The sequence below is a fragment of the Phaenicophaeus curvirostris genome, chromosome 13 (assembly GCF_032191515.1).
Source record: "Phaenicophaeus curvirostris isolate KB17595 chromosome 13, BPBGC_Pcur_1.0, whole genome shotgun sequence".
Lineage (NCBI taxonomy): Eukaryota > Metazoa > Chordata > Aves > Cuculiformes > Cuculidae > Phaenicophaeus > Phaenicophaeus curvirostris.
The window spans coordinates 14,755,734-14,777,877 of record NC_091404.1 but is presented as its reverse complement, the minus strand read 5'-3'; the positions used below and the strand labels follow the sequence as shown (position 1 = coordinate 14,777,877).

Genomic DNA, 22,144 nt, shown 5'->3' with positions numbered 1-22,144 from the left:
AAAATAGGTATCCCATGCAGGGAATAAAACTAGAATGAAAGTGTGCAAATAGAGTCAGGAATAAGGATAAGACAACAGGGAGCTCTTCTGGCCTACAGAATCTGAGAGACGGCGCGCGCTGCTTTCTGGAGATCTGCGTGCTTCCCATCTGGTGGCTGCCCAGACAAAACAGGAGAACCATCTGCCTTCCAGCTGGTCCGTCAGAAGGTGCCTACAGAGAGGCTCACGCGTTTGGTTGTGGGGCTTGTCAGTCCTCGCAGCCCCAAGATGGGATGTGAGGATCATTGCAGTGAGACAGAAGGGGGAAAAGCAGGGACGAGATGAATGCATGCAGAGAGGGCTTTTCTGTTCCTCCTTAGAAACTCTCTGTGTTGTTTGCCTGTTTGTGAGGGCGCAGCCTTCTTCTGGTGTCCTTTAAACAAGAAGTAATGGTGTAAACCAAATACTCAATTTTTAAAGCATCTAACACATGATTTTGTATCTGTTTGTCTTAACCTGTGTTAATTAATGAGTAGAAATCTCAAACTTGAATGCTGACTTCCCCCAGCTTTCCTGAAAGCACATACAAAAATTAAGGAAAGAAAAAGGATGTTACTGAAAAGGATGACTGTCCTCTAGACAAACAGTAGGTGCCTGAAGTGCAGCAGCAAGACAAAACTGGCATATTTCAGATTAGACAGTTTGTTATGAAACCAAAGATACTTGCTGGGAAGTTCAAATTTGTTTTATTTTGTGTTGGTTATTGCCTTCTTGTTACCTGCTTTAAAATTATATGAAAATGTTGTGATTCATAGCAATGCTTAACACTCAGGAGATCTCTCAACTTTCGTTTCAAAGGCTTATCCTGGAATTTTTTTGTTTGTGTGCTTTGCATAATGAGTCATTAAATCATAAGAGCCAGGAGGATTGTTGTGAAAGCCAGCACTTTCTGCTCTCTGTTCTGGTTCTGCACAGGAAGGGAAGAGCGAGTTTAAAACAGGTAACAAGAAGCCAATAAGCAACACATAAAGCAAATTTGAACTTCCCAGCAAGTATCTTTGGTTTGCAGCGTCCGGCTGGGTCAAAGATAGCAGGAGAGGCGATGGGATGGAAACCTTGAACCTCACTAGGTAAAGGGAGGGAGCCGCTTCAGTCACTAATGAGGTTTACTAAATACAGCAACTGTGTGGGTCCTTTGACAGCCTTGGCAAGAGCCAAGGGTATTAACTCTGTGCAAGGATGGAAATAGAAATGAAGTTTTATTTTTAGCACCGGTCTCTTCAGGGCATATTGGAAATCTGATCAGTGGAGAGTAGCGCTGTCCTGCTCGGTGCAAGGGAGGCCCCACCGTACCTGCCCGCTTAGCGGGATCGTGAGCTGGAAGGTGAAAAAGGAGTCGGCTTCATCTGGCACGTTGCCTCCTGTAGCAGCTGGTTCCTGGTGCTTCCATTGGTTTGGTTTGTCCACGCTACGCTTGGCCAGACACATAGTGCTAAGCGGTGACAAGGGTGCAGAAGGAAAACTGCTTCCCAAAATACCTCACCATTTTGTCTTCCAAATAGCCCTATTTTATTATCATAGAATCATAGAATAACCAGGTTGGAAGAGACCCACCGAATCATCGAGTCCAACCATTATGCATGAATGCAAATATTATTGGCCACGAGTGTGTGGCTTGTACTTTATTAATTTTAGATAAATTATTTAAAGGTAGGCTGCTCTAAAATAAGCACACAAAATAAGCACACACGTTATGCTGGTCACAAGTTATAGTTGTGAAAGCCTGTACTGTGAGAGGAGAAGCTCAGGACAGAACTGAGATTTAATTTGCTCCTAAGAGAATTTTTCTTCTCCAGGGAGTTTGCTGAATATGTCCATGAAGGCACGTCCCAGTAACGCAGCGTGTGATGCAGGTTATGGTGTAATGGTTGTTAACTGGTTTCCCGTTCTGGAGTATCCTCATTAATTACAGAAATGATAGGCTGATTTTACAGAGATAGTTAGATTTTGTAGAAAATTCTTTTCAGTGAAGCTTTGCTCCATAGCAAACTGCTGCATTCATTGTGGAAAACTAGGCTAGAAACTATAGGCATCCATACCTAAGTATATTTAAGTAATGCATTAAAAATCACAATTTCCTTTATCATGTTAAAGCAAAATAAAATCTGTCTTTTCTTAAGGGTTGCAGACTAAAACAGTATGCAGGTTTTTTCCTCTTGCTTTAGTAGGATGTGGATTTTGAAAGTTACAGTTTGTTACTGTAAACGTTCCATAAAATTTACAAGGGTTGTAAATCTTGTCTGTTGACCTGAGACTTGGGGGAGTTCAGCTCACGTGCTGGGGATGCATCTAATGTGGTGGCGGTTCCTCTTTTAATAATCTTTTGTTCAAATACCCAGTTCACTTTTTATTTGAAGTTTCTGTTAGTGAAATGGCTTGTTTCTCCGTACCGTGAAGGTGCGCTCCTGCTGCCTCTAACTCTGCTGCTTACAAATCTGTAAGTACCTTGTTTCTATGCAAATAATGAACATTGAAGCAGTAAATGTAAATACAACGGACATACAAAATCCTTTGGCTGAGTATTTCTAGACTGTTTTCACCTCTGTGTCCTTTGCAAGCTGTACCATTTCTGTAACCCACTTTCCTGTTTGATAGAACCTCAAGTAATTTTTTGCAACCTTAACTAATTAATCAAGATGAACTGACTAATTGCTTTGCAGATATGACACATTTTTTTTTAAATTAGTGCCTTCTAATCATGTACATTACTCAAGTGTTTGTTTATTTTAAAATAAATAAACAAACAAATGTATAATCCCTTACATCCATTGTGACTGGTTTGCTCAGCAAGATTTCTAATAATTAAATACTTAAGTGAGTAAAATAAGATTAATATTGTACCAATTTAAATTGCAGCTTGCTTCTTACTGTAATTTCATTACAGATATTTGGATGCTTAAAGTTTCTGAGCATTGAGGAAAAATTCCACTGTTGGTGTTCACCAAACCTGGTGTAGAGTGAGGTTATTCTGTTGGGCTCCTTTCCCTCCTGTCTGTCCTCCCTTGCTTCTGGGGAAGAAAAAGATGCAACTGGGTTTCTGTCTTACTGTCTTTCTGCCTCTGTGATCTACAGAGGTGTCGTTGGATATAAAGACCCTAGCTGTGTATTTTTGCCCTCGGAAGAACCTGCAGTAGGGTGGCTTTCCTCAGGCTGTTTAACATCTAATTGTATTGAGGATACATAGAATCATAGAATAGTTTGGGTTGGAAGGGACCTTAAAGATGATCTAGTTCCAGCCTCTCTGCTTTGGGCAGGGACACGTTCCACTAGAATATATGATTTTGTTGTTCTCCACTTGGTGAATTTTTGAGCTAGATCCCCATCCACACGACAGTGTAAAAAGTGAGCTTTTTGACTGACTTTTGGTCTACACAGTGAATTTACAGTGAGCCCTTTTTCAGCCGTTCTCTTTGCCCATTGGTAATCTCACCGTGTCGCAGCGTATCTGGTCCCTGACTTGCTTGAAAGGAGACTCGGAGACGTATGGGTGGAAGTGAGGAAGACTTTTGTTTGGTGCGGCAATGAAAAATGAATTCAAGACGTGGCAACAGCTGCGGGTGACAATTTAGAGTTGCTGAATAAGTATTGTAATCGGCATTTATCACTGACATCACATGGGATTAAACACTTTGAGGTGATTGTTCTTGGGCACAGCCTTGGGAAGGGTTATTTCCATGACACAACTAGTTGTCATGGCAATGCATGGAGAAGAGGGAGACTCTTCCTTCCTCCTTTGCATTCTGCACTACTCTGTTAAAGGGAAGCCTGAGCAAAGCCGTCATCGTCTTTTTTAAGGTATAACACCAAATTCTAGCACTCATCCTTCGTGTTGCGGTTGTAATCACGGCAGGTCACGCATTACTTTTGTAGACTGCCTTTTCTGTTTAAAACAGGCGTCAACTTTCTTGTGTTTGGCTGACTGCATAGTGTGTTCTCTTGTTTCTGCCAAAGCTCGCCTTCTCTGTAGGAATCAGATTGATTTCCCTGTGTCTGTAAGTCAAGGTGAGAACAAGGTGTCACTGGTGGAAGGACATTCCTGTTCAAAGCTGAGCAGGAAAATGGGGTAATGCTGTCTTACAGCTTGCCCTGCCTGCGTTCCCTGTAATGCTTCACATTGACACCCTTAAAGGTGATTAGGTAAAGTGAAAGCGATAGCAAAATAAAGAAAATCTGTGGAAAGTGATACAGTAAATTACCCTCCCTGGCTTCTTAACGGGTTTCATGATTTAGCAAAATTAACCTTGCTAGCATTTCATTTCTGTATGAGTAACTGGGAGTCACAGCCCTACAGTTCCCTGTACTCACCTTGGTGAAACTTGAATAAGGTGAATGGGTCTCTGCACAAATGCTCAAATTACCGTTTTAGAGTGTAATTTATATTTAAAACTTATTTTTGAAGATCCAATTTTATAGTTACTTTGTAAGCTTTCCTTAATAGTTTACTTTATGCAGCTAATCCCCTTTGTTTCACATCATGAAATAAGGAAAGGTCTTCATAAACTTTTCCCTGCTCGGTATCTGATTGTGCCAATGCTAATTAGCTATGACATATATGTGTTCAGCCCACAAATATATGTGGGGTAGCAAAGAGGTTTTATTAAGTGTCAGTCAGACCTACAACTTTTCTAATAACAAAACCAATACTTTGGCAAACTTACTAAATAAGTTTGATATTTGCCTTTTTTTTTTTTTAAACTCTATAGTGCTTTGCTACATGCTGTAAAACATAAGGGTTTGTAACTATTGTTTTACAAAGAGAAGTTGTTCCAGATCTGAAATGTCATTCAGCAAGTTTTATTCTTCTTACAAGTTGAGCTGTCCCGAAGTGGTTATTTAATAAAAGATGCAACCTCAAATAGAATTTTGTGTATTTATTTTAGATATTTACTTCATGAGTTTCGGTTGTAGAGCTTTTCTTAACATGGAATGATTTTTTTTTCTTCACAGTTGCTGCAGCCCAAGCCATAGCAGAAGAAAGAAGAAGCCAAAGTGGCATTAGCCCTCTTGCAGTCCAGACCTCAATAAATTTAAAGACAGCAACTAAACCAGGTATAATTATTGGTCATTGTTCTTAATGAAGTACTGGGTAAGTGTGTGTTCTCACACATGACTGACTTCTGCTCAGGCTTTCTTTCGACCCTGTGCATTGGGCCTTTTAATCTTGTGTCTGCTTTCTGCTGCACCGGTTAAAAATAGTGGCTTGGTTGTTGTCGGAGAAAGGAAAGGGGGGAAAGGAGGGTATTCAGCTTCCTGTGAATTTGTCAGATGACGTGTTTAATCTCTATATAGCTTTGGTGGTATGTATGTATCTTTCCAGAATTCTTGTTTTCCTTTTGGTAGTAAAGACTTCTGACTTTTTATTTTAAATTTGAATATTTCAAGTAACTGACAGTTATGCATCTCCAATTTTTCTTTTGACAGTGATAGATGGTTCCACTCTGAGAACAGAAGAGAGACAGAGGCTGGCCAGGGAGCGTAGAGAAGAACGGGAGAGGCAACATGGTATTTTCATGTTTAATTTAAAATACAGTTTCCTAAAATGTTTGTGATAAAGGAATAACTTAGTTTCTTACTCCTTGTTCAGTCTCTTCTTTCAGCTTGCTGGGGACAAGAGACAAGGTTTGCTCTTGGTCTTACATCTGTGAACCCAAATAGGAAAGTATTAGGTTTGAGAGGGAAAAGTTCCTGAGATTTTTAGCTTCTTGAAGCTGTGTGTTCTGACCTTCTATTTGTTAGTGATCACGAAGCAAATGTGGCCAGTTTTTTATTGAAAGCCTTGACAAAAGCACTTCTGAAGTGGTAATTTTTAACTTAGAACTACCTCCTGTATCCCTGAATGCTGAGGCTCGGAGTATGCTGATTCAGAGAAAATCAAAAAAGATTTGGCTAGTTGAATGGCTTGATTGCCTTGAACACTGCTCCCCTTGTTCCCTAGCACAGTGAAATGACTCCTGGGTTGAAGTGTCAGCAGTTTAAGCTTTATCTTAGCAGAGAATCTGAGACCTAGAGAAGACCATAAAACTCTTGCCCAGCTTCATGCTGTTTGTGACGTGAATCAGTGCATGAATGTGCAGCAAGAGATCAAAGGGTCGCAATATGCCCTGCAGTCCTGGTTCTTGGTCTCCCAGCTTGAGAGGAGTGATGTCGTTCTGGCCTTTATGTTTGTTTCTTTACTTAAAAACAAAAGCACACAGGAATGGGAATGATTGTGTTACCCTAACATGGAGAAAGGATGGGACTAAGACACATAAATTCAGGAGTATTTGGGGAGCCTTATATAGGTACTGCCTGTACGTTGTTGGTGTAATTATCTGATCTCAGTTCATTTCACCTCTCTAGCTACAGAAAATACTTCCACCACCAACTTTTTGTCACAGGACTTGAAGCTTCCTGTTAAACTGCACACAACTGTTCCTTGGTGGAGGCTGCAGAGAATAGAGACCTAACTATTTTGAATTTTGATGCAGTAATTGTGGGGTTTTCCCATCTTGTCACCTGGCGCTTTAAACGTCTTCATTATATCTTGTTCAAACAAAATGAAAATCACAACATGGAAGATTCTGCACTTTGATACTGAACTAACTTTTAAAGACCTGGCTATTATGATGACAAGAAAAGTGTGTGCTTAGCATAACCTGTATGCATATCCTGACATTCCTGTCTAGACAGTACGGTCTAATGGCAGGAAAGGTTCTAATTCCTGCCCAGCCAGGGACAGAATTAGAGACACCTCTGTCATCCAGCACTGCAAGCTAATCTTGCTGTATGTTTTAGCTTTGAGTGGAGATAATTTTGTCTGGTAGTCTGTTGCCTGTAAGTTGTGTTCTAATATGAATGAATAGTTAAGTTCTGGTTTAATGTTTTCTTAAAAATTTACAGCTGCCAGAGAGACACAGATCTTTGAAAAGGAAAGAAAAGCGAAACTCCAGTATGAAAAACAGTTAGAAGAAAGGCAGAGAAAGCTAAAAGAACAGAAGCAGAAAGAGGAACTGCGGAGGGCAGCAGTTGAAGAAAAGAGAAAACAAAAACTAGAGGAGGAAAAGGTACTACATCCCAAGTTCTGTAGTTTTAAAGGAATTTGTACACTGTTTCCTGTATTATCATGCTCTGGCAGTAAGTGGGGTGAAATAGAAAGTTATGGAAGAGGTGGATGTATTAGAATGTAAAACATTTTCCACATCTGTACAGTGGGCTATATAGACACGTGTCCTCCTTCCCCATTCCAGCCTCACTTTAATAATCCCTGAGGCACCCAGGACTTCAGGAGGTGTGGTTGCTATTTGGCCACTGATTATTTTTCACATGAACCAAAACTCCACCTCATATTCCTACATTTCTAGATTCCTTTTGGGGCACTTTGTAGGTTCTGTTTGCAAATCAGCATGGATGACAGGTCTTAGACTTCCCTTAATGCTGTGTCTTGGTGCCTGGGAGCCCCGTTGCGGCCTGAGTGTCTCACGTTCTTTTAGTTCTTTTAAATTACAGTTTGTTACTCTGTGTTGTGCCGTTGATCAGTTTATCCGTGCAGTTGGCATTTGCTGCTTTGAGCTGGTATTGACTGTTCTTACTTGACTCTTTACCTTCGCTTTGACTGCACATGGACCAGCAGAGCAGTATTTGAGTTGTGGTGTTTGTTGCAACATTGATAGAAGCTGAAAGTAGAAATAAATATATGACATTATGCCATCCCCTTTGAAGAGTAGCTGTGTTAGTGCATGTTAAATACAATGCAAGTTCTGAAAGTCTTCATTTCCAGAGTGTCAGCAATGAAAGCATGATGTGCACGTGTGCTTTGATAAACTAGTTGTAAGAAGATTATGTGAGTTATTGATGAAGAGCACGTAAGCCTGGCTGCCTGTTCCCTTAGAGTGCAACCATCGTTACATTGCTCTAGTAATACATCTTTTCTTACCTCCTTTGACTGGCAATATTCTACTTTGGTGTTCTGTTATCTGTAGTCGGCTTCTGGGTGTGTTCAGATTGATATTCCGTTTGAACTTCATGGAATAGTTTACATTGCTTGAGAACAAGCAGAAATGTTTGGGTGGGCCTTGACTGCAGTCCAGTGCAGTATCATCTCTTTAAGCAACTACTTTAACCAAAAAGCATCCCTTATGCTTCAAGAGGTATTGCCTTGAAGCTTGCAGTACATTTATTCATGTAATTTTGAGCATGATGGGTGTGGCTTAAGGGGCCACTGAGGTGAATAATCAAGGAAGACGAGGACTAGCCAATGAGTCAATGAGATTGGTGCTAACCTTGTCTTTTACTTCTGTCATGGAGGAAGATGGCCTTGTACGTATAGAGTTATATATGAAGAATACTGTAGGAGGAAAAATAGCACGCACTTGACCTGTAAGCCTTGCTTTCATCCAGAAAGTGAAAACAGGTCTTGACTTTTGTATTCTGACATTAGAAAATAATCATTTTAAAGAAGGTAAGATATCTCAGGGAAGTATTTGCTAGCAGATGTCATCTACCCTTGTAAATTTAGTAGATAGCAGTGTGTCAAAGAATACATACTCTCTGACATTCTTGTTTGGTACTTTGATCAAGTCTCATTTAGTTAATCACATTCCTTAGATGAAGTAGAAGAAGCAGCACAGTAGCAAATACTGTGGAAAAATAAGTGGTTCACTGCCTTTAAGAGAGTCTTGAAGACAGCTTGCCATGGCTAGGGCTGAGATACCTGTCTTCTCACAGTTATTTAATTATTCTGTACAGCTGTGCAACTTATTATGTTGATGTCCTGAGCTGATAATTGGTTTTCTTTTGTTTGTAAAGTGAAGTCTATGGCTTTAACTATGACTTTGCAGATTTGCCACTGCAGAGACCTCCATGGAAACATCATCTACAGATTACATAATGTCTGGGCACTTTGGCACCTTAGGTAAACTCTAGTTCAGGTTTCTTTAGCAGAGAGGAGGCTAAGCTTTATATTTCAAACAAAAACTTTCATCTTTTGAAAGGGAACAGAGTTGTTCCTACCTTCCTTCCAATTTTACATCGTCTGTTATACACTGCAACTTCCTTAGTGTTGTGAAATGGTGTTGAAAGAAGGTGAAAGTCTTGTATCCTCAAGAGAGAACAGTGTTTCGATAATGAGTCCCCTTGGCATCTTACTGCAATGTATCAGCAGTAAATACTGCTTCAGAAGGTCACTGGGGATATGACTATTCCAGAAGAGAAATCTGTTGTTGACCACTGTATGGAAACCTGGCTGATAATGGAGATGAAAGACTAGCATGGTTACAGTACATCCTTATGCCCAAGAGCTGAAGTTCCCACATTAGTGGTTAGTAGTCCTGAAGACAGAGGAGAAAGCTTGTTTCAGTCCTCTTTATCCTGTCAGCAGAAGTCGCTGAAGTCTGGAGATGGTTAGTCTCTTGCAATTTAACTTTGATGTCTTGTTATTTCTGTTTTCATCGTATCTCTGTTAAGGCCAGTATCTGTTAAGACCTGGGTGTGTGTGTGGTTCTCTGAAAATACAAATAAAATTATGTTTGGTATTTTATAGTGGAGAATTTTTATTACCTTTTAGAAATAACTTAGAAGTATAAATATTTTAAAGGGTAAGCAATTATTTTTGTCAGTTTGGAGTATATCCCTATTTAAAAAAATAAGTAGTGCTGTTTACTAAATAGGAAATCCCTTTGGTGGCTATTTTAAGTAAAGAGTAGAATAGATTATCTGTGCTTTAGCTCAACCTAATCATGTTTACAGTGTTTTGAAACCATTAATTGCGCTTTACATTCTTTGCATGACAGTTTTTGCAACAAAAGCTTGTTATCAGGCAGTACAGGTAAAACAGACTTCATACTTGGACAGAGGTGAATATCTATATTTTATCTTCTGGCATAGCTGTGCTTCATAGTCATATAGCTTCACAGAGGTGTTGTTTGATGACAGGAGCGATGTGAAGCAGTTCTGCATCGTTCCATGGAACGCAGTCAGCGAGTGGAAACACGACAGAAAAGATGGTCATGGGGAGGGTCCGTGACTCCAGATTCAGAGAGTAAAACAGGTAAGTAGCACCTTTTCTAGCATGGCTACAATCACAGAATATTGTGTATGAACACCGGCAGGTACAGCACTATTAATACGGATCTGGGTATCCTTTCCTGTCTCAGATCTTACAACAGGATCTTCGGGTAACTCCTGGGGAAAGAGTCATATGTGTACTTGCCCTGAAATGCTGCTCAGACTTTGAGCTATTTTGGAATAGAGCTAGAGAGAAGCCACGTGGGAAGTACACCACCTGGCAGCATTGGCTTGCCAGCCCCCAGCCATCAGATAAGGGGAATTAAAATGTATACTGTTAAAATAATTCTGAGCCTTTTGAAGGCCATACGTGTAATAGTGTGCTAAGACTGATGATAAACAGAACAAAAATACCAGTTGTACTGTAGTGCTCTCTCTGAAACGTTTTAAACAGCCTTAGAGTTATAGAATGCTAACTGGTTATTTGAACAACCAGTGAAGGGTAAAGAAGTGCAGTGGATGGTGTCAGAGCTTCTCAGAGAATAGGTTCTGTTCTAGTTTAGGTAACGCATTTTAATGCCCTTTAATTTGAGCTCAGATTGTTTCCCGTGTCACACAATTAACTCTGCTTGTAAACGTTTTGAAATCAGAGCAGCAAATCAGGATTGCAGTGGAAGAAATCTTTTCACGCACTGCCTAACTGGAAGATCCCACCAATAAGTAACTTAACCTCAGTTATTGTCAACGAGTAAAATAAAACAAAAAATGTGTAAATTCAGCCTTATCTTCTGTATTGGTAGAATTGCACTGAGTATGCTTTGATAGTGTCTTCTGTCAGCTTGAATGTCGACTTTTAAGCGTTTATTTATAACATATTGGAAAGTGTTTTGATATAAATTATCATTGTGATATCCAGCTTCTGCATTTTTTCATTAACTTGCATTGTTTGCTATCTGACCTTGTGACTTAGCTTACAAACCTTCTTCTTCTACAGAACAACAGACCACAGATGAAGGTGGAACTGGTGGTATTGATTTCTAAAATGTCCTTTTTTTTATGTTTCACGCTCACTACTAACCTTTTAAACTTGAGCTCTCCCTTTCTGAAACTAAGGAAAAACATTTTATAGATCTTTTCCTGGATCTTGGCCAGCTGTGCAACAAATGTGATCCCTAAGTAGAAAGCAGCCCCCTAAGTTTTAACAATCCCTCCCAGCTAAGTGAACTGCAGCTTAAGTCATGGCATCCTGAGGGAATTTTTAGGGAAAGGGTATGTGTGTTTGGGTTTTTAAGGATGGCTGGATACAGGATGGGGGAGGAGAAGGGAAATTCTTAGTGGTATGTATTTGATATAAATTTGGTCAGTAGTCTGAGGGCTTTTTTTAAAGGGCAATTTCAAACCCTTTCATTGTTAACTATTTTGCAAAAAGTACATGGTAGGGCTTGGTATGTTTTCTTTTTGGTTTTTTTTTTTTTTTTACCAGCAGTTGAAGTAACATTTGCAAAATCAAATGATATTTTGCTGAAACTTTGTAAAAAGGAATGGATCCTTTCTGCAGTTTGATACTTTTTCCATGGAGGGGTTTGCAAAATCAGATCTGTCCAATTATGTAAACATAACTCTGCTTGTGAAATGTGTTTTCGTTGGATTTCTGGCACTTTCCAGTGCACAGACTCAGCCATTGATAGAAATGCTTTGGATCACTCGTATATTTGTCAAGGCTATGTATTTAATAAGCTAAATTATTTCTTGTTGCTAGTTTAAGATGATAGCTCTCAGCTGAGACTCAGCTAAATCTGAATTCTGAAAATCTGTGCATGCTCACAGCATTACTAATTCAATACAGCTGTCTAGTAATGCTGACAATATGAGACTTGAAAATGCAATGAAAGTCTGACTGAAAATGATTTAAATACTGTGGCTTATTCTGGCGACACAGCAGAGGCATGTGTTTTTTATTTAAATTCTCTCCTCCCTTTCTCTGCACAGCATGAATCCCTAATTTTCTCCAGAATTAGCCAGTTTAACTGGATTGGTTTACCTGTTTAACATGTGTTCCTTGGATACATATATAAATCCAATTACTGTATTCCACATTACGAAATGTCATTTAACCTTGAAACTAGGAAATCACATTTGCCTTAAATGTATAGGAAAGCACTATTTTTTTGTCCTCTGTTCTTTTCTGCCTTATCCAATTTTAAAGCTAGAGTTTATTACAAACATAAAATAATGTCCTTTGCTCTCTCCTCATTTAAGCGAGGAAATGAGTCCTGTCTGTCCTTTTGATCATGATGGAAGATTTGAACCACAGTGCTGCTGAAGCACATTAAAACTAAAGTGTCTTCTGACAATCACGCTCCTGATGTAAAAATAGGCACTTAATCTGTACCTTACGCATCATAAAGTAGCTGCAGGAGGAGCAGGTAAATTCAGCAGCTGTCGATCAATTTGAATAACTCGGCAACAATTCTGAAAAAAAATTACTGTGGAGATAAACAGATGATGCAGTGTTTGACCAAGACACTTGTGCAACCACACTGTTTTAAATCTGTGTTCATCTCTGCGTTAAGGTTTCAAACGTACAGCTGTCTTACCTGGGCTGGGTAATGTGGAATCAGGATTGGATCCATGCTTCACATATGTATTCCCATTTCAGCATCATCGTTAGCTTTTTAACTTTCTGGAAGCTTCTCACTTCATTGCTATTTAAAATCTACCTAATCACGTAAGATGCCGAAGTGTAGCTGGCTTTCTGAAAAATCCTTAATTGGTCTTTTTACTCTATATTTTCATCAGTTTCTGTGGCAGATTTGGAATTAAAGGCTCCATTTCTTAAAATGAAAACAGATTTCAAATATCCATTATGTTATTTTAGGGCTAAAGGCTTTCTTGTCTACCGTATTGCTGTGCAAGAAAATATAAAATTGCACACATTTTCCATGGACTGGCCGTGTCAACAGTAATATTTAGGAAAATTTACTGATAAAGCAGCATTTGTGGGCAATAGAGGTGGTGTGCTTGGGAAAGTAAACCTCACGTAATTGAATATTTCACCAACCATCAGCCATTCTGCATTATGTACAGAATGTGATTCCTTGAGACTGCACCAAGTACCCTGTTGATGGCCCGAAATTTAAAAATTGATGAAAGCCCCAGAGTCAAATGCTACATTAATGACATTGCTGTCAGTGCTAAGATGAAACATGCAGGGTGTGGGTCTGCCAAGAGAAATGGCAAGGCTGCGTAATAAAGCATCCTTGATGACAGAGTTCTTGTAAATGAGGGATGTTTAGTGATGACTGCTGAGCAGAACTAGACATTCAGGTGCATCTGTAGTGGAGACATGCTATTAGGAGAGAAATTGGGCTGCCAGAGTCTCCTTTCTAAATAAAGAGCTTCTTTGTCCTGGTAGAAATTTAGAGGGAATTAAGAGACAGATAATTTTAATTTATTTAGCCTATTTTATCCAGCCTCAGATAGGCAGTGCTCCAGCACCCTCTCTCAGCGAAACTCAGAAGCTAGGTTGAGTGCTGCTCTCTCTAATAAGGATTTTCTTAAGAAACCATCATCCCTGTCTCTTTACTACACAGCACAGCCAATCTCTGGAATTTTTAAACTTGCTAGGAAAGAATTACTTTGCTCAGTGTAATTTTTCTGGTCTTAATAGGTGACGGACCCAATCTCAGATTTCATGCAAGTGCTAGTTTGGAGACCTATAACTTGAGCTCTGGCAGGAGGCAGGCTTTCTTTTTAAAGAGCAGACACTAGAGGGTAGTATTTTCCTTTGAAAACAACTGTATATATGACTTATGAGTTTCCTGGGTTTAGTATATAAAACCTCTTAAGGCTGTTTTAGTTAATCCAGAACCCTGGCTTCATTCACAAAATGCTTGGTTGGTTTTCTTTTTTTTTTCTTTTTCAATGTTGGGAAAGTATCCACAAAGCTCAGATATTAATTTCTTAACTGGATCCCCCTTTCTCATTCTTTACCCCATGGAGACTTTATTCTTGTTTGCTGTGACGAGAGCTTACTACTTCTGTATCTTCATCTCCAAAGTCTGGTTTTCACTTGACATGGTTTTGGAGGAGGCCCCTACCTCAGGAAGCCGGGGTTGGGGATGTGTCAGAAGGGCAATGCAGAAGCAGGGCTGTCCATAGGAATCTTTATGTCCTGGCTCTTGCTATAGGGACTTGCTAAGGCATATTGGCTAAAGGAAAAAGATGCTGCCTCTGTGGTGAATAGAGCTGCTTTTTCCTTTGGTACTTAGGCACTAATCAGCTCACATTAATCATCTTTGCTGTCCAATATGCCAACAAAAACGATTACTTGTGTTTGGTGTATAGAATTTCTTGTGTCTGTTACCCTAGTCCACGTTACTTTGTGTGCATTACTGTTTTCTGCTTATTGAGTGTCCATAGCAACAGGTACATGCTTTTCCAAGGCTTTCACACTCTGGAGTCGTATTCATCCTGAAAGTACTTTTAATGGAAGCTAAAAAGTGGGTATTTATCTGACTTGTAGTAAACTTGAGATTTTTATGTGTGTACACATACAAAAAAAAATAATGCCTCTTGTGGCAGTAATTTTGTCAGAAGATTTGCAAAATTGATAGGAAATGAACTTAAGGACTAGCTTTTAGGAAAAAAAGTCAAAAATTTCCAAAACAGAATAAACTTTGGGAAGTGATTGGAAATAGGAATGCTTTCTTGCCTTTCCTCGGGAATTGCTTTAATCCCTCCAAAAGCATTTGGGTTTTGTTGATTTTGTTAATTAGCGATTGAAAAAACTCAAGGTTTTGTTGTTACTTAGTCTCTGTCTTGCCAGTGTGCTAGCAACAAATAATGTCAGTAGCTTTTGTCTTTACACATTAGGAGCAGAGGATTTAAAAATCTCCTGTTTGCAAATATGTGCCATCACTTCGCTAAAACTAAATGCCTTTTCGGTGCACATTACAGCTGGCACGAATTGTATCGAGTCTGTTCAAAATTCTGGGGAAAAAATTGTTTTTCATTAAGCAAAACTGGTGATAACTTTCAGGATGTGATACTTCCAAAGTTAGCTCACAGCAATGTGAGAAAGGTTGTTCCTCAGACAAATTCTAAAATAGGTACTTCTTTCCACAGCCAGCAAGCAGTCCACCTCCACAGCAAACCTCAAACAGGCAGATGCTGCCATGAATAAACGGTTGTCATCATCTGCAGCGCTTTTAAACGCTTCTGATCGAAGTAAGTGTTCGTGTCTCTGCTGGTCGCAGGTGTACTGCTCAACTGTTATTTGGGGAGGAGGCAGGAGGTGGATTGATACTCCTTTTCCTCCCTTGCTGTGTAACTCACTTCATATCTTGATCTCAAATGCGTTTCATGCAATTTGTTAATGCAGCTAAACTGTTCAGGGCTTTGACCCAGTTGATGTGATCTCTGTTAGAGGAGAAGAGTAACGGTAAAGATTCCAGTTTTTTTATTTTTTATTTCTGTAATTGTTTTACTAAAGTCAAATCTTAGTGGATGATTGATTCACAAATCGTTTCACGTCATCTTTAGGGTTTTGCATGCTCTAAATCACACCCTGAAATTTCAAAAATATAGAAATAGTATAAAAATAAAGTTCGCCTTGTTCTGTTAGACAACTTCAGTCATTTGATTGCCTGTGGGAAGGAAAAAATCAACTTAGCCTTGACATGTCTCTGTTGTGCCAGTCCTGTACTTTGTAGACACAAACTTTCTTTTTAATATTAGAGTTTTACTTTAACAAAATAGAGAAGGATGCATGAAAAACTCTGTGACGCTTGCTGGAGTCTTTTTGGGTGGGAGGAGGTTGTTTTGTTTTGACTTGGAATTCTAGCATAATTATAACCATAGCATGCAGCTCTGGTGCCATCTCCTAGCCCAATGAATTAGTGTAATCTTGATACTGATACTCAAATTATACATTTTTTTAAACTGTTAGTGCACACTGCTGCTTGCAAGTGTCCTGGTTTACTTACTGTGTCAATGATTATCAAGGAATAAAAATGGCCTGGAAGCCAACTATTTCTTTATTTTTTAAGGGTTTCTGAGAGTGCACTCTAGAGATTGTCTACCAATTTCTGTGGCTCCACTCTCATTTTGGATTGCAACTTCAGATTTAAAATGGGCACCACCCAACTAGTCTTAACAGGGATGCAGAGGATGGGACAGATCTCTGGTTTTCCTGCTTTCTGGTAAACCTGTTTCCACACGTCTCCTCTCTGTCCCATCCCAATACATGTAAGCTCCTTACAGAGAAGAAATGTGAAACAGACCTTAAAGAATGTTAGTCAAGGTCGATCTGCCTTCTCCAAATAAAAATTTGAAAAAGATGTAACACAAGGAACTGTCCTAATCTACTTGTTAAGAAAAATAAAAAACGATTTGCATGAGTGTACACCAGTCTGTTTTAGCTTGTGATTTCCTTGTGGAGAATCTAACAGTCTTTCATAGGAGCTTCCCTGTACGCCAAATATATTTTTTCCCAAAATGTTGAAAAGCATTAATAAGCTAAAGGCTGTTTAATACAAAACCAAGTTCAACTAGACCTATGCTGCATTGTTCTGTCAAGTCTCCAGCTTTTAATCCAGTGACATGTATTAGAAGAATCCCTAACATGGACACAGCCAACAGTGATTTTGCTGGTTTGTGCTGGAAGTTGATGCAGCAGAAAAACTTGTATTCTTACACTGTGTGCCTGGTAGGGGAATCAGTGACTCTGTCCGTATCGGCGTAGTCACAGGAGGCTGCTTGTGATTTGAAGTGGTATTTATAATGTGTCTGCATGGTTCAGCTCTAGGCATGAGTCAGAAACACAGGGTTGTAAAATACAAATTAAGCTGCTAACAAAGGAAGTCACTGATTATCAACTAATTGGGATTGCTTTCAAACTTGCTGTCATACCTTGAAATCCTTTGTGAATCCTCGTTTGCTTTGGAGGAAAAATTCTCAGGTGGTCTGAAATACAAGAAATTTGATCAGGACTCCAATAATATAGAGGCCAACCAATGGGTTTAAGATCACCACAGCAAGTTAGAACTATTCTGGGCGCTTGATCTGGCACTCAAGAAGAAATGGCTATTTGGTAAATGATGACTAAATCCAAGGGACAGAAAATACGGTCACAGAATTAACCAGTTTGCTTCTGCAGTGTGTATGTGCCTGGGAAGGTGGAGGAGCAGAACGCAGAATTGAGAGGAAGGTGTTTGTCCCTGGATCAGTGGAGTATTTAATCTGCTTTGATCTTTGTTAATTCTGAGCTGAGCGCTTTGTTTCTTGCTCTTACTCACGCAGAATGTGAGCAATGGCCTTTTCCAGATATTTATTTAAAAAGGTGTATAAGGATGGCCTTGGGAGGTCAAACAAGAGGTTTGCTGAGCCTGGCATCCTGCTGCTGTGATCAGTAACATACAGGAATACAAGAAATGGTGCTTTATGTACAGTAATTCTTCCCTGATCCAGTTTTCCTGCTTCTAAAGATTCATACTATAACGTGCCTTAATTACTGTTCTGTACCTTAGGGAAGTGGGGCAGGTGTTGTGGGGGGTCTTGTAGGCTTTTCAAGAAAATTAATCCATGCGCTTTCAATTCCAGGTACCGCAAAGAGAAGTTCCTCATTAACCAGACTGAATAACAAAGTTCCTCTACATTCTCAGCACTCAGCACTCAAAGGTTCACAGGTGGAACAGAAAGGTGCTAGAAATCAGTTTGTTTTGAGAAGTGGGAGGCAGTAAATGGGATATTCAAAGTTGACTTTAAACTGTGTCCCAGTTTCATTATAAATGTTTTTACTCAGACTTTCACTGCTGTGCATGTAGTCTGTGCGCTGTGCTATAAATACCTTAACACATTGCAGTGCCAGATATTGGGTAACTGTGTCTGTAAACCAGTTTTATTCCTCTGAGAAGTGGAAGGGTGGGAGGAGAGTAGACAAATGGTAGCCAGACCATTTAGCTCATGAGAGAATAGTGCTTCATAAGGCTAGATTGGTGGGTTTAGCGGATTTCTTAGCAAAAGCAAAGCATGGGAGCAGTAGTTTAGAAAGTCTTTATATATAATGCGTTGTTAAAAATAATCTTCGTTACGCTTGGTCTCTAGGAGGAGCAGAAAAGAAGAGGAGCACATCTTTGAATAGAATGAGTAGTAAACCCCAGCCTTCTCCAGAACTAGAAAAAGTGAAAAAGGAAGAAAAACCAGGTGGTTGTTTCAAAACCCTGAATATTTCTTTTTAAAGCCATTGATAGTAAAGTTTGGACAGGGTTACTTTTGCTAGTTTCCTTGGTTCTTAACGTTAGGACTTTTCAATGGCTTTTTAGTTATCCAGTGGTAAAGATAGAATTGTAAATCGTAAAGATTAAATTTCTCCCTTTGGACAAAAAGGAAGTCCTGTAAGTAGGACTTAAGCTTTTTTAAATGGCACTGTAAGTGGGTAGTAAAATATCTTTCTGCTTGAGAGAGAGAGAAGTATTCAAAAGCCGTCAGATTTAAATGTAAGATATAGTAAAAGTGTTACTTGTGTTCACTTCTTAGTTAAATTTTAACTTTGCTATTTAAGCTCTCTTTCTTTAATCAGTTTAAAAGCGACTTCTCTGTTCCTGCTGCTGACCTAAACTTTGTGCATGCAAATGAAGGAGGAAACCTGTTCTCACTTCAGTTTCTTTTGGTCCCTGTATTCCCCACTGGGTTACAAATGTCTCTTTTCTAGTAGTTCTTCCTAAAGCTGAAGACTAGCAACTTTTCTAACACATTTTTCCCTATGAGTTAACAGTTCTAAAACTTTCCTTTTTAGCTGCTGTTGCCAACAGAGGAAACTATTCTGCTTCATTTTCTTTCCTGTGTGGGGGGATGCTGGGTGCTGTCCATGTGAATTTGTACGTGCAAATGATGCCTGATAATAACAGTTTGCTTTGACTTGCAAGTGTTCTGTTTATTGTATCAGAAAGCCTTTCCTGCAGTCTAGAAAATATAGCCGTGACAAGCCGATTCAAAAACTAATCATGTTTTGACTGACTTTAACATTCATTTCTGTTGTACTCATGTCAGTCTTTGCACATGAGAATGGTCAGTATTAACCAAGCCAAGGACAAGAAGTGCAACATAAGAAAATGCAATATTTAACCTTTCTGTGCAATTGGTTTTGATTTCCCCTTCCTTTCTGTATTTTTCTTCCAAAACTGTTATGATTTTCAGCAATGCTCACAAACTTTCTTTGCTTTGTACTGCTTGTCTTTTTCATTATATGATTTCATGTTGGATCCTCTTTGATTTGTTCCCATCGTTTAGCTCGTCGTTCCCAGCTCAGTCCTCTGGACAGTAGCGTAATCAGTCGCCTCCTCGCCCCCACACAGGCCTCCTTAGCTAGGAGTAAAAGTGCTGCTACATTATCGGCTGGTGGACAAGATCCCTCAGGTAACAGGAGGGCAGCAAAGCTTGAAAGTGTTATGCAGTTGCTCTCCAAGCAGGAACTTACATGATAGTCGCTAACTGTGCTACACTGACATATAAATCAGACAGTTAATATATGGTTATGTATAATACTACTTATCCAGTATTTTCTTTGGTCAATAATAACCAATTCATATGCTGTGTTGCATGCTTACATTACAAAACCACAGAATAATACTGGCTTCTAAACTCCAGTGCCGGTTTACTTACTCTGCAGAGAAGCAGATGCTAGTGTTTGCTTTGGGTTTTGTTTGTGGTTTGGTTTTTTTTAGCTGACTGAAAGCTGCACTTGGGTACCCCCTCAAACGGCTCTGAAGCGCGCTGCTCAGAGAACAGCGCTAGGAGATGCAAAGGGGGAGAACCCGTCAAACTTATTATTTCAAAGGAGGCTCAAAGGAATAAGTGCAAAGCCTGCATTTCTTTATGGAGGAGAGACACTTGTAGGAACATGACAAAAGGGTTTCCTTAACACAAGTGGAGGGAACCCTGAGCCGTCTTCACTCAAGCTGATTGTAGAAGTAGAGGCATACTAGAAGGAGAATATATTTTAGAGAAACCCTGGCTGGCTCAGGCCATTTTATATTGGTCCAGACTGAGCTGGTAAGCCCACACTGTAACTTAACTTAGTACTAGCATAGGAATCTCTACACTGTGGGCAAAACCTAACTGTATCCCACATATCTTACAGTTGTTAATGGTTGTAAGAATGCCCCTGTAAATACATATCTGGAACCAATGTGGAGTCCTTTCTCCTCTCTTACCTCACAACTTGCATTCCCAGTTTTGCTTGTTTCCTCTTAAGTATGTTCTTCCATCTTTATTTTTTATCTTATGCCACTTAACTTGGTCCTTGTTGGTAATGGTGACGTTTCTACACCGCTCCCCTTGTGTAATAATCAGTTTTTACTTCCTTGGTTTGTAATCAGTGGTCATATTTTTGCACACCTATGTATGTTCCACTTTTATTTTACCATGAATATTTCAGTTCATGTCATGTGGGGAAATACCACCTGTTTCACTGTTACTGACAGCATGTGACTTATTCACTATTGCTGAATTAAAGATAACTTCTACGTTGTTACGAGTTTGTACTTAGAGGTACTTTCTTCATTTCAGTAGAAAGTATCTGCTTTAGCACAAAATGTACACAAACAGAATGCAGTTCTTGCACAAATGCTTTAAATATAAAAATAAAATGTATTTTCCATAAAGTTACAAAATTAAGTGCTGATATCTGTCACAATTTATTAAGACTATAGAAAAATCTAATTTCAGAAGTAGATTTTTCATCAATCCTTATCTATATAATAATATGTTAGAGATAAAAGTAACTAGAGTATACAATTTCAATATCTTACGTGTAAAGCGATTGATGCTTCAGGTAGGAAAGGTATTTCAGTTTAACAGTTGAGTTTTTGTCTTGATAGTTTTGTTTTACACCACCTTTTTGATTTGCTAATGTGGATATAATAATAAAGTGGTCAGAGAGGGAAATTAAGTGTTGCACAAATGCTTATTTCACTAGTTTGTAAAATAATGCCCAGATTCCTAATGTAATGCTACTTTATATCTACTCTTTGAAAAGAGGGAAGATTTCCTCCTAGAGTACGGGGGCAAACGTGCATAAAATTTGAACCTGTCATGAAGAACTTGTAAAGAAAGATGCTAAGTCATTAAAACTGAAGCATTTGTCATCAGAGGCAGCTTCACTAAAATTAAAGTAACAGTGATGGATTGTGAATTTAGACATCTGGAAAATCATTTTATTTTTATTTACTTCAGACTGCTGCTTTCAAAATGATTTTACTCTTGGTGCTGTTGCTTCCAAAGTACTAATCATGTGGTAGTGGTGTCTGTGTCCATGACCCATTGCAAAGTGCACTGCCTGTGGTGTTTCTCTGTACAGTTTCTAACACGCACAATCTTTCTTTCTCTCTTTCTCCCTCTTCCTTTTCTCCTGTTCTTATGCTATGCACTTGGTTCTTGTTTTGTCTTTGTCAAATTCCTAACTTTTATAGAATCTCACCTCTGTCCTCGTTCAGCTTCAACCAGTTCCATCAGTTCCCCAGTCCCAACTCCTAAAGTGCCCATGCGCAGTCGTAGCATCGACAGATTGAAGTCCTCTGTATCTTCATCAGATGCCAGTTCACCAGATTCAATCCAGGTTTGTTGAAAATATACAAGAATTAGGTTTGTATTAATCTGGGGAGTTTGGAACAGCTCAGGGTGGGATCCTGTTTCAACAATTTTCTTTCTTATTGAAATGTTTAATTGCATTTGCTTAAAAACCCACAATATTGAAATCAAATTAGGATTCTATGGTCTTTGATATCTCTGGTACCTTAAAGGCCTGTTGTTTGCTGCTTGTGGTTCCCGAAGTTTAATTTAGGCAGCGTATTGATGGGCCTGTGTTTTGGAACACGAAGGAAATGAAAGTACATCTTGCTGAGAAGATGTGTGCATGTTGTGCTAGCAGTTCTTCTGCCTATAATCGCTTCTAAAGAGTGAGCATTATTTTGGTTTTGTGATTCTTAGAAATTGGAGACGGAAAAACCATCCCCAGGTTCTGGGCTAAGACGCCCTCCCTCGCCATCTGTACCTGCCCCTAGAAGATCCCCTTCTCCTGCTAATTTGGTGAAGCGTCCTCCATCACCTTCTACAGTTAGGTATG

At 39.3% G+C, this 22,144-nt stretch overlaps 1 protein-coding gene across 2 annotated transcripts in view; it reads left to right on the top strand.

Annotated features, from left to right (window-relative positions):
* The window catches only part of MAP7D3 (MAP7 domain containing 3), a 43,483-nt gene that overhangs the window by 9,810 nt on the left and 11,529 nt on the right, over window positions 1–22,144 (top strand). For both annotated transcript variants that reach the window (XM_069867744.1, XM_069867745.1), the window contains exons 2-12: window positions 4,987–5,088; window positions 5,461–5,541; window positions 6,919–7,082; window positions 9,949–10,063; window positions 11,015–11,047; window positions 15,148–15,249; window positions 17,623–17,721; window positions 18,127–18,225; window positions 19,312–19,437; window positions 21,492–21,637; window positions 22,009–22,139. In XM_069867744.1, coding sequence (XP_069723845.1) covers window positions 4,987–5,088; window positions 5,461–5,541; window positions 6,919–7,082; window positions 9,949–10,063; window positions 11,015–11,047; window positions 15,148–15,249; window positions 17,623–17,721; window positions 18,127–18,225; window positions 19,312–19,437; window positions 21,492–21,637; window positions 22,009–22,139 — 1,198 coding nt within the window. The remainder of the gene's footprint in view (window positions 1–4,986; window positions 5,089–5,460; window positions 5,542–6,918; window positions 7,083–9,948; window positions 10,064–11,014; window positions 11,048–15,147; window positions 15,250–17,622; window positions 17,722–18,126; window positions 18,226–19,311; window positions 19,438–21,491; window positions 21,638–22,008; window positions 22,140–22,144) is intronic.